The sequence below is a fragment of the Phodopus roborovskii genome, unplaced genomic scaffold (genome assembly GCF_943737965.1).
Source record: "Phodopus roborovskii unplaced genomic scaffold, PHOROB, whole genome shotgun sequence".
NCBI lineage: Eukaryota > Metazoa > Chordata > Mammalia > Rodentia > Cricetidae > Phodopus > Phodopus roborovskii.
The window spans coordinates 20,971,235-20,984,070 of NW_026126588.1; the positions used below are offsets into that span (position 1 = coordinate 20,971,235).

Here is a 12,836-nt window from a genome sequence, read left to right on the forward strand (position 1 = left end):
GGGTGGTCACACTTCCCAAGTGACAAACTTCTCTGCCTGGTTATTGCCTGGGATGGCCCTGAGGGGGAGACCCCAACCATGGGTTATTTCCTGTCACTGATGTTTATAGCATATGTGGAAATTTCTGGAAGCCGAACAGAGATTTTTTTTTTTTTAGACAGTAAAAGCTGATGCTTCATACTTGAAAGGAAGCCTTGTCATCAAGAGACAGGGAGAGGACACAGTAAGGAATAGAGCCCCATAGCCCAACAGCTTGCTCCAGGCTGGGGGACAGCAGGAGGGTGGGTGGGCAGTTAGGATGAAAGCCAGGGCTGGCCCCGGAGTGAGAGCCTGAGCCAGCGGCCGCCGCCTACCTCGGGGCTGGAGCAGTGTGGAGGCTTGCTGCCCTCGCTCTCGCTGGAGCTGCTCTCGGTCTCTGAGTCGGATCCAGAGCTGCTTTCCGAGTCGCTGGAGCTGCTGCTGCTGCTGCTGCTGCCGCTGCTGCTGCCGCTGCCCTTGCTGGAAGGCAGGGAACCTCTGCAGTTGGTCTGCTGGACCGCGGAGCTGCCAGTCCACCAGGCCCCCCAGGAAGGGAAGGGAAAGAAAGACAAGTGAGCAAACAGGAAGCGCCAGTAGACTCCCATCCTGGCAAAGGCCAGGGGCGGCACAGGCTACACACATCTGTCCACCAGGACCGGGCCTCGAGGCCCACAGCAGCCAAAACCAGACAAAATTAGACCCAGGAATAAACCGAGGATGAACAGTCCCTTTGGCCACTGGACGCTGGTTAGATGTGTGGCTGTTTCAGAGGAAGGCGTTGTGCTAGCCTAGCATTTATTTCAATATTGCTGCTGTTCTGAGAATGTTGTTCAAGAATACCCTAAAACCTCAAAATATTTTGCAAACTGTCAAAAATAACTTTATCTTTGCTCTAGAGGGATATGTCTGATGGCAAGGAAGCTGCCAGGAAGGCCACAAGGGTCTGCTGGAAGCGTCCACACAATCTGGGACTATCAGAAGTTAAACAGCTTAGCCAGGTGGTGGCGGTGCACACCTTCATTCCCAGCACTCGGGAGACAGAGATAGGTGGATCTCTGAGTTCAAGGCCACCCTGGTCTACAGAGAGAGTTCCAGGACAGCTCTTACAGAGAAACTCTGTCTCTCTCTCTCACACACACACCAAAAAAAAAAAAAAAAAAAAAAAAAAAGGTGAACATCTTGCTTTAATCCTTCTTTTCCCTTTCCATTGCAGAATCTGATGCCGTAGTTATGGATGCTGGCAACGTGTGTGAACAGTGGCCTCTGAAATCTTCAGGGAAGAACTGACAATCTTTTACAAACAAGTTTATGTATTATTCTACATTAAAAAAAAAAATCCCCAGAACAGTCGCTTACAGAAATGGCATCTCCAGCTTTCACCGGACAATTACACACGTGCTGGAATCAGTCACACCGTCCCTGTATGCTCAACGCCAATAGCAAGATTTGGGCCCTACTTTCATAATAGTAATTCATCACACACAACAAATCCAGCTATCACAAATCCACCAAGGAGTGTGTAAAAGTCAAACAAGAAGATTCCAATTCTCACACATTATTCCACTGTTCCCAGGCCGGCTACGTAACTGAACCGAGACATTCCTGTATGCATGTACCCCTCTGGGGTCAAGCTCCAAACTCAGAAAAAGCTGGTCGGTGTTGAGGTGCCAAGGCGGCAACAGTCTGTTTGCCGCTTCTCAACCGTGACCATGGCTTCTACAGGACTGAACTCAGGTGAAGGATGAGGCTCGGGGGCACCCTAGGACTGAGGGGTCCCTTACCATGCCCAAGGAGGCCGGGCATGGTAAATAAAGGGTTCCTCTCACCCATCCCTTAAATCTCAGGAGGCACTGTCTATGGAAACTCTCATAAATTCCCTTTGTGGGGACTGGGAGGGGGGAAACATTGGAATCTCTGCTTCTCTTAAAGAAGAAGAAAAACAAAAACAAAAACAAACAAAAAAACAAAAAAACCAAGGAATGAAATCATCCCAGGAACTTGGCAATAAAAATCAGCTTTCTGAATGGCAGGGTTAGGCAGACTGGAGTTTGAACACAAACACCCCTACTGGCTTTCGTTTCTTCCTGCCAGTGTCAAGGTGCACACGTACTATCTGCCTGAGTTCTTCAACCTCGGACAACATCTGCAGGTTCATGCCTCGTCTGTCTCAGCGGCCGAGATTTTAGTTCCCATCCCGTCACTGGTCTGGCATTGAGGGAGGACTCTGGGATTTTGAGATGGAGACCAGAAGAGATAATTCATGTTCAAGGGAATAAATCGTATCTTTTCCTCGTGAATGAAAATTCGCTCTCCAGGTGACTGAATGGTGAAAAATACTATCATTGGAATTATTGCCCAGGGTTGGGGCTACTCTCAGTGGGCTTGAATTCAGCTGAATAGGAACATCAGGATCCCTAGTAATAGTTTTATGGTTGGCCCTTAAAACACTGGGGCTCTCTCTCTCTCTCTCTCTCTCTCTCTCTCTCACACACACACACACACACCCACCCACGCACACACAACAACAACAACACATGGACAGAAAAGCTACACTTAGCCCGGAAGCACTTTTATCATTAAGAAGATGGTGGGAACAGACAGCAACCACAGAGGTGGGTCTCTCGGTGCCATACTCTAAGACGACATTTGCTGAAGATCCCAGGAAATAAAGATGAACAAAGATGATCTTGACTCATTTTATAAAATATGCTCCCGATCAATATCTGTTACTTGTTCCAATCTGCACTGCATTCACTGTTCAGCAAAGGCTGAGGTGGGTGGGACTCCCTGCACAGCAGGGTGAAGGGCTGTCTTTTGAGAAGAGAGGCGGCTTCCATCCCGGGGAAATGCCCACTGAACTTTCCCACGCCGCCGCTCTTCCTCAAGGGCGAGACACACCAGCCCACGTTGATGACAATACAACCACTAATCTGAAATAGGTTGGCAGGACAGCCTTGCAAGTCCATGTGTCTCTACCTTAAATTAGGAAACTGATCTAAAAATCACAATTTTACTGGCATAACCATTTTATTTTTAAAAACATCTGGGGGAGCCAAGGACTAAGATTTTTTTCTCCACACGTGCGTGGCTTGTTGGAGCCGAGAGGCTCACACTTCTGGGGCCAGGGATGAATTCACAGACAGTCCTTTCATGGTGGGTGTTTGACTTCAGGGTTTGCGTGTAACGGTAGTGCGACAGCAGCATGCACTCAGGAGAACCTGCACATGAAATGTTGAATATGGATCTTTGCCTGGGCCTGTAATCTGTCCTCTTGCGGCGCTGGTATAAGCATTACCACAAGGGGAAGCAGCCAAGACTCTGCAGTTTGATGGTGTCCACAGAAAGGAACTGCTAACGCTCTACCCTGCTTTCACCTTACGATGAGTTTATCTGGACGTAACCCCAGAGGAAGCAAAGAGCATCTGATGTTCATGTTCCTCTGGTCTGAGGATGTATAGCCAGCAAACACCTATGTCTAGGGTAGGGCTTGGAAGGACTCAGCTGGCTGGTCGTCAGGCTGAGAGAGCCACTCTTCTATTCCTGCTCCACAAAGAGAGCTCTGTTAAGTGCAAGGATGCTAAGTGGTCTTTGCAAGATGATCCCCGGGGCACACTGGTCACCCTGGCCGCTTCCAACTGACTTCTGCGGCCCTGAGTGCATGTATCTACTTTGCGTCTGCTGTGATGATGGTAAGGATGACCGACCAAGTGATGGTCTCTGTGGTGATTTGAGAGAAAACGGCCCCCAAAGGGGGTGGCACTATCAGGAGGCGTGGCCTTGTTGGAGAAGGTGTGGCCTTATTGTGTCTATGGAGACGGACTTTGAGGTCTTATATGCTCAAGCCTCGCCCAATGTCTCAGACCACTTCCTGTTGCCTGGGAGTCAAGATGTAAGAGCTCTCAGCTCCTTCTCAAGAGCCATGTCTGCCTGCACGCTGCCTTGCTTCCCGCCATGACAATAATGGACTAAACCCCTGAAATGTAAGCAACACGTCAATATGAAATGTTTTCCTTTGTAAGAGTTGCTGTGGTCATGGTGTCTTTTCAGAGCAACAGTAAATCCAAAACAGTCACTCATACAGATGAAGAATCTGAGAAACCAGCAAGGTTTTGGGGGAGTCATGGAATTTAGAAGCTGAAAACAAAACAAAACAAAACAAAACAAAACCCAAAAAAACTTCCTTAGGCTTGGTGTACTTAAAAAAAAAAAAAAATCACAAATTGAAAATGTCAGTACACAACTCGTTATTACGTTTATAAGGGGTACTGTGAAAAGTAGACTAAATGGTCTGGGTAGATAAAACACTTGCCATGCAAACTTGAGGATTCAAGTTTGGACTTCCAAAGATCCATATAACAGCTGGACAAGTGTAGGGGTCTACCTGTAATCTCAACACTTTGGAGGTGGAACTGCTATCCTCTAGCAAGCGAGCCAGCTAGATCAGTCAAACTAGCAAGCTGTAGGTTCAGTGAGAGGCCCTGTCTCAGTAAATAAACTAAGAGCCATCAAGGAACATACCTGATGTCAACCCCTTGGCATCCACAAACATGCACACACAAACACACACCCTATGAGTGCCCACATATATATAAGCATACACATGAAATGTCGACTCAGCAGAAGCTTTCCTGAAATGATCACACAGACTGATTGGCATTACGACACAACTTTAGGTGACTCTTACCATACCGCCTACTAAGGAATGGACCCTATACCGTTTCAAAACCATGGAGCCACTGACTCTGAAGACATGGAAAACGCATCTGACATCATGGAATCATCTTTGCATTAGCTCGAAGGGTGGTGCACACCTGTAACCCCAAAACCCAGGAGGCAGAGGCAGGAGGATTTAAGGCTGGCGTGAGGCTCAAACAAAACAAAAACCCAAACAGCCTCCCCCTTAAAGACAAAACACAAAACAAAACACAACCCAAACAAGACAATGCCCCTCAAACTGAAAAGCTAAGTCCTTGGGTCATCAAAGCTTGGCATATATGCTAAGCTCAGCATGGATGGGTATTCACATGCATTCCAGAATGAGTAACCAAAGGGAAACTACAGCCTTAACTGGTCTCACTTTCCACAAAGTTGCAATCGCTTGGTTCCAGTAACAAAAACATGAGGTGATTTCAGTGCCTTTCTTCCTGTCTGCGAATATACCTTTAAATGCATTCTCGATTCCATTTGCTGTAACTTAAGCGGGCTCCCTAGTGGGGAGTTTTAAGTTTCCACTTTTCATGAACTAACTGGCCTGCTGGTGTCTCGAGTGTCTGGACTCAAATATTTCAAGCACACCATTGAGAGGTGCCAGGCTTTATTTATTCTGGAGGATGTGCCTTGGTTGACATTGAAGAATCCCTTCCGGAGTCTGGCCCAGGTCTAAATACAGGCCATGAAAGAAAAGGTCCAAAATGGAAATAACACACCCTGGATGTCCCAGTTAAGACTCAAGCTCTCTCGCCCGCCGGGATGAATATACCCCTTGCCTTCACGCCTTCCTGGTGACAAATGACTAGGCAGGGGTTCCCTGTCATTTGCTGGGATGGTGAGGAAATGCTATAGGCCTGAAGGCTATTAAGCACTTGCTTCTCCTTGCTCAACACTCTGTAACATTGCAACAAATACACCATCTCCCGGCCACCGCCAGGCCTGAGTGGTGGCAGTTCTTTACTAGTGCTCCACTGGTCCAAAACCGGGACCTCACCGGAGAGTGCAGGGGCACTTTAGTGTGGGACGGGTCCTCCCCCTGCTGCGGGATTATTTCCAGGTGCGTTACATTTGTCTTAATGACGTAAAGATGTGTGCTGCTTTTGTTTACGATGTTTGTTTAACTCTGTGAAGCTGCGATTCTTTGCCTGTCTAAAACACCTGACTGGCCTAATAAAGAGCTGAACCACCAACAGCAAGGGGGGAGAAAGGGTAGGCAGGGTTGGCAGGCAGAGAGAACACATAGGAGAAATCCGGGGAGAAAGGGTCCAGGAGCAGGGTAAGGAGGAGGACACCAGGGACCATCCATCCAGCTACACAGTCAGCCACAGAAATAAAGGAAGATAAAGGCCCAGAGGCAAAAGGTAGACAGGATAATTTAAGAGAAGCTGGCTAGAAACAAGCCAAGCTAAGGCTTGGCACTCATAAGAAGGAATAAGCCTCCGTGTGATTTACTTGGGAGCTGGGTGGCAGGCCCTCCTCCCCAAAGTGCCAAAAGAATAAAACAACCAACACTTCCCCAATCCAAACTGATGGCACTGTCTGTTTGAACCAAATTCTTAGGTTTGTCCTCCTGGAGCAATTTCTCTATTTAATGTGTATTTCGGTACTCCACACCATGGGGTATGGATAGTAATGCTTAGACTCGGGTATCTCTTTTAGACAGGGATAGGGTATGGTTGGGAAAGGTATGGTTTAGATGGGATAGGTGTAGATTAGCCTATCTTCTTGTGAAGCTGCTATCAATAGTTTTGTATAGGGTTTGTGTAGATGTAAATAATCATTTCTATGTGACTAATGTCAAGGAATGTGCTGAGTTGTACAGTGTCATTTTTTTAAAAGATACTTTCAAACTACTCAAATATTTAAAAGTTCTTCTCATTTTATGTGTTTGACTATTTTGTATATCTGTGCACCATGTCCATGCTTGGTGGCCTCAGAGGCCAGAAGAGGGCATGGGATCCCCTGGAACTGGAGTTACAGATGTTTGTGAGCTGCTATGTTAATACTAGGAATCAAACCTGGGCCCTTTGGGAGAGTAGCCAGTGCTCTTAACCCACTGAACTGGTTCTCCGGATGATAAACATGTTTTGTATTTTCGGTGTCTCTCTGCTATTATTTGGTGTTAACCTCGGGGGAACTGAGATGTTTACTACTATGTTACATTTGTTCTCAGTCCCTGGTAATTTCTTTCAAGTTGACTTAAGTTGTCACTAATATGGCTACCTCTTTCTTTTTTTTACCTAATTTTTATTTCTTTTAAATTAGAAGCTTAGTTGAAACCCAGAAGTTGTGCATAATTTGTGAGATACACGATGATATTTCAATGGCCTTGTCCCCTGTGTACTAGTCAAAGCAGGGGAGTGTTATTTCTAATGTTGCTTCAGCCACTGGATGCAACTTATGAAGTCTACAAGGAGAAATGAGGGATGAAAATGACTGAGATTCACTATATGCACGCATGCAATTGACAAAGAATAATGAAGAAGTAAATAAGAACGCCCGAGGGAAGGAACATTTCTTGTAACTATGCTTCACACATCTTACTGTTATCTTTTCTGGGAATGTCAAGGCCCCTTCTCCCCTCGTTGAAGACATTGCTTCAGCTGTCTGAGCCTTTAGGGTTTTCCTCCTGACGTGCCTGTCACTCCTGAAGGACTTCTCCGGATGTAGACTCCAGCAGCTGAAAACTGTCGTGTGATTTTCTCGTGGCTCCCACGGCTTACAAGCCAGTGTCACTGACATGGTTTGACCTGTTTTCCCTGCCCGCACGTGTGGTATCTGTCTCTTATTGCCTAATTTTCTTTTAAAACAGACAGTGCCTCATTTACACAGCCCAGGCTTATGTATGTAGCTCACACTTATGCAGCTAAGGAGGATGACTGTGACCCCCATGGTCCTTCTGCCTCTGCGTCCCGAGAGCTGGGATCAGAGGCGTGTGCCAGCACCGCAGGTCTATGTGGTGCTGGGGCATGAAGCCAGACTTGGAGCGTGCCAGGGGGGCATCCCAACAACCGTGATGCACGTCTATACTCGGGCCGTTGCCTTTGTTGTTGGAAGTTTGACTTGCTGTGCTGTCTGAAAGTTACTGTACACGCATCTCTGGGCACATGCTACAGGGTCCCCAGGTTGATAAAGGGACAGGAGGTGTAGACACACCGTGGCCAGCTGTGTCACCTTCCTCTGCTCGCATAGCTACACCGGGCCTCTCTGCCACACTTCCCTGCTGCTGATGGACAGCTCAAACCTTCCTGCGCTACGCCCATTGCCAAGTATTTTGTCACAGCAATGGAACAAGGTGACCGATTCATGTGCCTTGACCTAGATTTCCTTGGCCTCATCCTACCCGGGGTTCACTGAGCTGCTGGAACCTACAGGTTTATTTATTTTGTAAAAGTTGAGAAATTCTTAAAAGTTCATTTTCCTTTGAATACGGTCTCAGCCGGCTTTTTTCCACTCCTGGGACTCTCACGACATGATTTTTTTTTTTTTTAATTACAGTCCTGCAGGCCGCTGTCTGGTCCTCTGTCCCCTAGTCTATATTTTTCTCTGCTGTACGACCCAGGCTGGCCTTCAATCTGTCGCAGTCCTCATGCCTTAGCCCCCTTAGTGCTGGGACTACAGGTGTGGGCCACCTGCCATGGCTAGTTTTGCTGATTTTATGTCGTTTTACTTTTCAAAGATGCAGGTATCAATCCATATTGTGATTCTAGTATTTTATGGCTTTGCTCATTTCGGAGCATTGTCGGAGCTGTCTTAAGACGCTGTCACAAAACTCCCGAGTTGAGGGCTTACTTCGGCTATTTTTTTAATTAGTCATAGAGCCGCTTCCTTTGCCCCTTAACATGCCACAGCCATGGCTGCAGGCCATCAGCGGGGTTTCCTTTTGCTTCACTTTCTATTGACAGATGATCTTTGGTCAAATCTATCTAGATTGCGTTCACTACAGGGTGGTGTTACACTGAGGTTTTACAAAAAAGGAGGGAAGGAAGGGGGTAAAGGAAGGGGATAAGGGGTATCATGAAGGACGCCGCACCCTGGGGGGGACCCTGCGAGCCCTTGTAAGCAGGTGTGAAGGTGAGATGTAGGGGAAGCGTGACTCCTGTACTCAGGGCCAGTGGAATGGGAGTTGGCGATGGCTTGTGGAGGTGAAGGCCATAAGGAAGACTTATACAGCACTGCCCATGTCCCAAGGGCCCTCAGAACCTTCTGCTAGCCTCGGGGAAGCATAAAAGTGGACAGAAATGGTCATATTCGGCAGCAGAGAAATTCAGTAATATAGAGGGTCCATAAACGTGGACATAAATTATGCCTCTTTTTACGGCTGATACTGCTGTAGCCGCTGAGACATCTTTGATACAAACAACAGAGTCCAGAGACGTGGCTCACAGTCCTGCTGGGAATGTGAGGCTGTGTCGGATACCAGAGAGCCGAGATGTCACCTCCCAAGGCCCCTGGTCACTTCCTGGGTTTGTATCCTTTATAATGCTCTGCTCTTCCAGCAGAGGTGGGTGCCAGGGCATGGGGAATCTGCCTGGATAGTGGCAAAACACTCTTGAGTTTAAGAGCCTTGAGTTTAGGGTGTCACTATCTGACTAGTGACATTTGTTAAGAAATGTCTGCTACTATGTCCCGGGATAGCCCCGGGATCTGCTGAGGGACGCTGTCATCCTCATGGACCAAGACACAAAAACTATTGTTTGGTGCCCTGGGTGATATTTGAAGCGTACTTTTACTTTCATTTGGATAAAGGCCCCTATGTATCCGGCCAAGAAGAAACGGACTTCGATAAATAAAAAGAGAAGTAAAATAATATGCAAACATTCCCTAGCTCTCTCTTCAAACATTCTTGGGCTTGTTGGAAGTTTTTAATCAATAATATCCCATATTAAATATACTACAGTACAATATATATATAAAATAATTACCAACGCAGTAGTAAGTAAGGCTTACATGAGAAGCACCCACATAAGTATTTTCTGCAATTACGGTGAGCCCGCTGGCTCTGTGTCCTTGGGAAGGGTCCCTGCACTTACTCCTGGGGAACAGAGCATGGCAAACGGCCAGACTCTGTACTGGAACTCTAGATGGGGGAGGGACTTGGAGGATGCTGGCCCCTTCAGACTGTGTCTCTGGGTGTCCTATGTTGGTAAGGCCACGGTACCTCGTCACGACATTGCCGAACAAGGCCAGCCAGTGCTACTGCATTCTCCTCCTTGAGAGGCAGGGACAAGGAGCAGCAGCTGTCTTTGGCAACACAGATTTGCACCCCTCGCATTAGGGGACAGTATGCTGAAGAGTACTTCAAGGGAGAAGTCCAGTCTTTTTCTGAGAGTGGTGTCAGGAGAACTGGGACCTGGCAGAGAAGGCTGAGGATGTGTGGGTTAGAACATCTGCAGCCATGGCCCAGCAGTTAGCCTGCCACTCCGGACTTATTTATAGGGCTCTGGAATTTATTTCTCTGTATTTTCAGCTCCTGAGACAGTTGCCCCATGGGAAAGCTGCTTGACCCCACAGGGTTACCACCAACGGACAAGTATGGGCAGATAGCAAAAGACGGGGAGACAGCTTTGGTATCTAAGCTGTGACCATGTGACCCGAAGCTTGGGAAGGCGACCCAGTAGGTTGGAGGGAAGCAGAAGGGAGTGGGAAAGGGGAGAGGTTCCAGGCTGGAGGAACACTGCAATGATACATGGGTGGGTGCACATTCTGAAAACATGCTGTATATCTGAACGCAATTTATCTTTCACTTCAAAGTACCAACAGTTGGAAGGGGAAAAGTCTTCCAAGGAATAGAAATCTTAGGAAACAGTATTGGCTTGCATCTTCTTTCCTCCTCATCTAAGTAAGTGGCTCTCAACCCGTGGGTCGCAACCCCTCTGACAAACCACTATCTCCAAAAATATTTACGTTACAATCCAAAACAATAGCAAAAATTACAGTTACGATGAAGTAGCCATGAAAAGTTTACGGCTTGGGTTCACCACAACATGAGAAACCTCATTCAAGGGCCGCAGCGTTTGGAAGCTGGAGCGCCACGGCCTCTAAGCCCAGCCAGGGCACCTTTTCAAATGCTTTGTTATCTCCTATTTCAAGCGTAGAGCCTGGATCCATTTGCTTGCTTGGGTGGAACAAGGTTAGGCAAGGCATGCTGTACCACTCAGACTTCCCCGGGGTGTGGCCCTCTGGCATGGGCTATGTGTACCGTTTTAAGGGGACGAGGGCTCAGGCAAGCAGCCTGTGGTGTGGCAGATCTTCCCTGTCCAAAGCCACGTGGCCCCTGTTGTGGGATACTTTGGTCACACTGTGACATTTCATAGACTTGCCAATAAAGAGAAACCTTGAGTCAGGGGGCGGAGCCAGGGAGTAGCTGACCACAGAGAACCAGCAATTTGGATGGAGAAGATGCCCAGGAGGGAAGGGGTGGAGACTTGAGCTTGGTGCTTCTTTTTCTGGTTCTGGTCTTCCAGTGTCTCTGGCCAAAATGCAAGGCCAGCTGGCTGAGTCAGCAGGCTTTCACCCCACCTTTGACTCTTTTGATAAACAGAACGAGAGAGACTTAATTTAAACCCGCATACTGTGGACGCAGCAAAGCCAGGGCCGCAGGACCGGAAGCCCCTCTAGGCCTTGGCTCGAGTGGCTGGCGGGGCTGTGACTGAGGGGGCTGTGGGGCCACAGACGATAATTAAAATAGCAATGGCGTCATGTGCAGCTACCCTGACTCCAGTGCGTACCACACCTTCCTGTAACCCAAGTGACTGGGTGGCAAATGACTCGACAGTTCGAGACTTGTTTCCCGTGTGCAAGATGAGGGTGAAAACACCTGACCCAGAAGGCTGTCTGGGGATGACGTGGGACGGTGACCGTGAGATGCTAGCACAGAACTGGAGCCAGCCAGCCAGCAGGCTATACCAGCAGGACAGAGGCCAGCTAGCACCCAGAAGACCACGCGTCTTCGATAGAGAGGGGGCGTGGACAGCTTCCTCTGTGCGCATCTTCCCACCGCGCCGGGGAATATTCCTCCTTTCACAATTACACTGACTAGCTGGGACAGTGACTCAGAGAAAGCCTGGCCGACTTTCACACACCCTCTCTGGTAACTTACACTCAAATCGCCATGCTCGTGCACTGCCCGCTGTTATCTGCCTTGGCTTCTCTGAGTTCTAGGGTTAGACAAGCTGAGCCGTCTCCTCTGTAGGATGAACAGCGGTGACCTCAAGTGGCTCACGGGCTCACTGGCTGTGAAGAGAGACCACACTGCCAAGAAGAGCCACATGGGAGCTGCAGGGCCGAGCTCGGACTCAGCCTGGGCAGGTCTTCACACAGCCCTACTTGATTGGCTACACCAGAGCCCGCAAGCAGGCCAACCTGGCTTGTGATACAAGAGAGGGGCCGTGACCCTGGCCTCCACAAGCCTGCTTCAGCATTTTAGCTGAACTGAGTACAGTGAACGCAGTCACGCTAGATACCATCTCTCAGGACGGGAGGGACGAGGGTCAGAAAACCCATACAGAAGGAAACTGGGAAGTCACAGCAGAGAAGGGGACAGAGAGAAACCCACTCAGAATCCGGCAGACCCCCAAACAGCAGGGGTACACTTTGCAGGGAGAGCAGAGACGGGCACCGTGTGGTGCCCGTCAGAGGAGGATGTGGTGCGGCTGCCAGACGCTGGCCTAGCGATCGGCACAGGGCAGGGAACTGGGCAGAGCGAGAGGTCAGGCTGCTCCAGCCAGCAGGAGCATATTAACCTTCCCTGGCAGCAGGAAGTGTCGCGGCTCCAAATCACAGTCATCAAAGGCTAGCTAGCCAGCGCAGGTGACCAGCACTACTCCAAGTCTGCCTCTGCGAAGGAGTTAAAGGAGCAGGTCACCGGGAGGGGAGGACTTCCGGAGAGGGGCAGGCCCTGAGACTGGACTGAACAGCTGGCTGGGCAGTGAGTCCAAGTTCAGAGAGACACTTGGCCAAAGGACAGCTCTGGGAGGGAAGGACAATTACAAGGAAGAGGGCCTATTCGCAAGGCTCGTAAAGCCAGAGAAAGAGGACTCTGTGGACTCGGGAGATTTAGGAACCGGTGCAAAGATTTAAATAAATTCCCATTATAACCAGCAAAG

At 48.7% G+C, this 12,836-nt stretch overlaps 1 protein-coding gene across 3 annotated transcripts in view; it reads right to left on the reverse strand.

Annotated features, from left to right (window-relative positions):
• Positions 1-12,836, reverse strand: part of Aff3 (ALF transcription elongation factor 3) — a 403,958-nt gene that overhangs the window by 40,358 nt on the left and 350,764 nt on the right. For all 3 annotated transcript variants that reach the window (XM_051204402.1, XM_051204400.1, XM_051204399.1), the window contains one exon: positions 354-543. In XM_051204402.1, the coding sequence (XP_051060359.1) occupies positions 354-543 (190 nt within the window). The remainder of the gene's footprint in view (positions 1-353; positions 544-12,836) is intronic.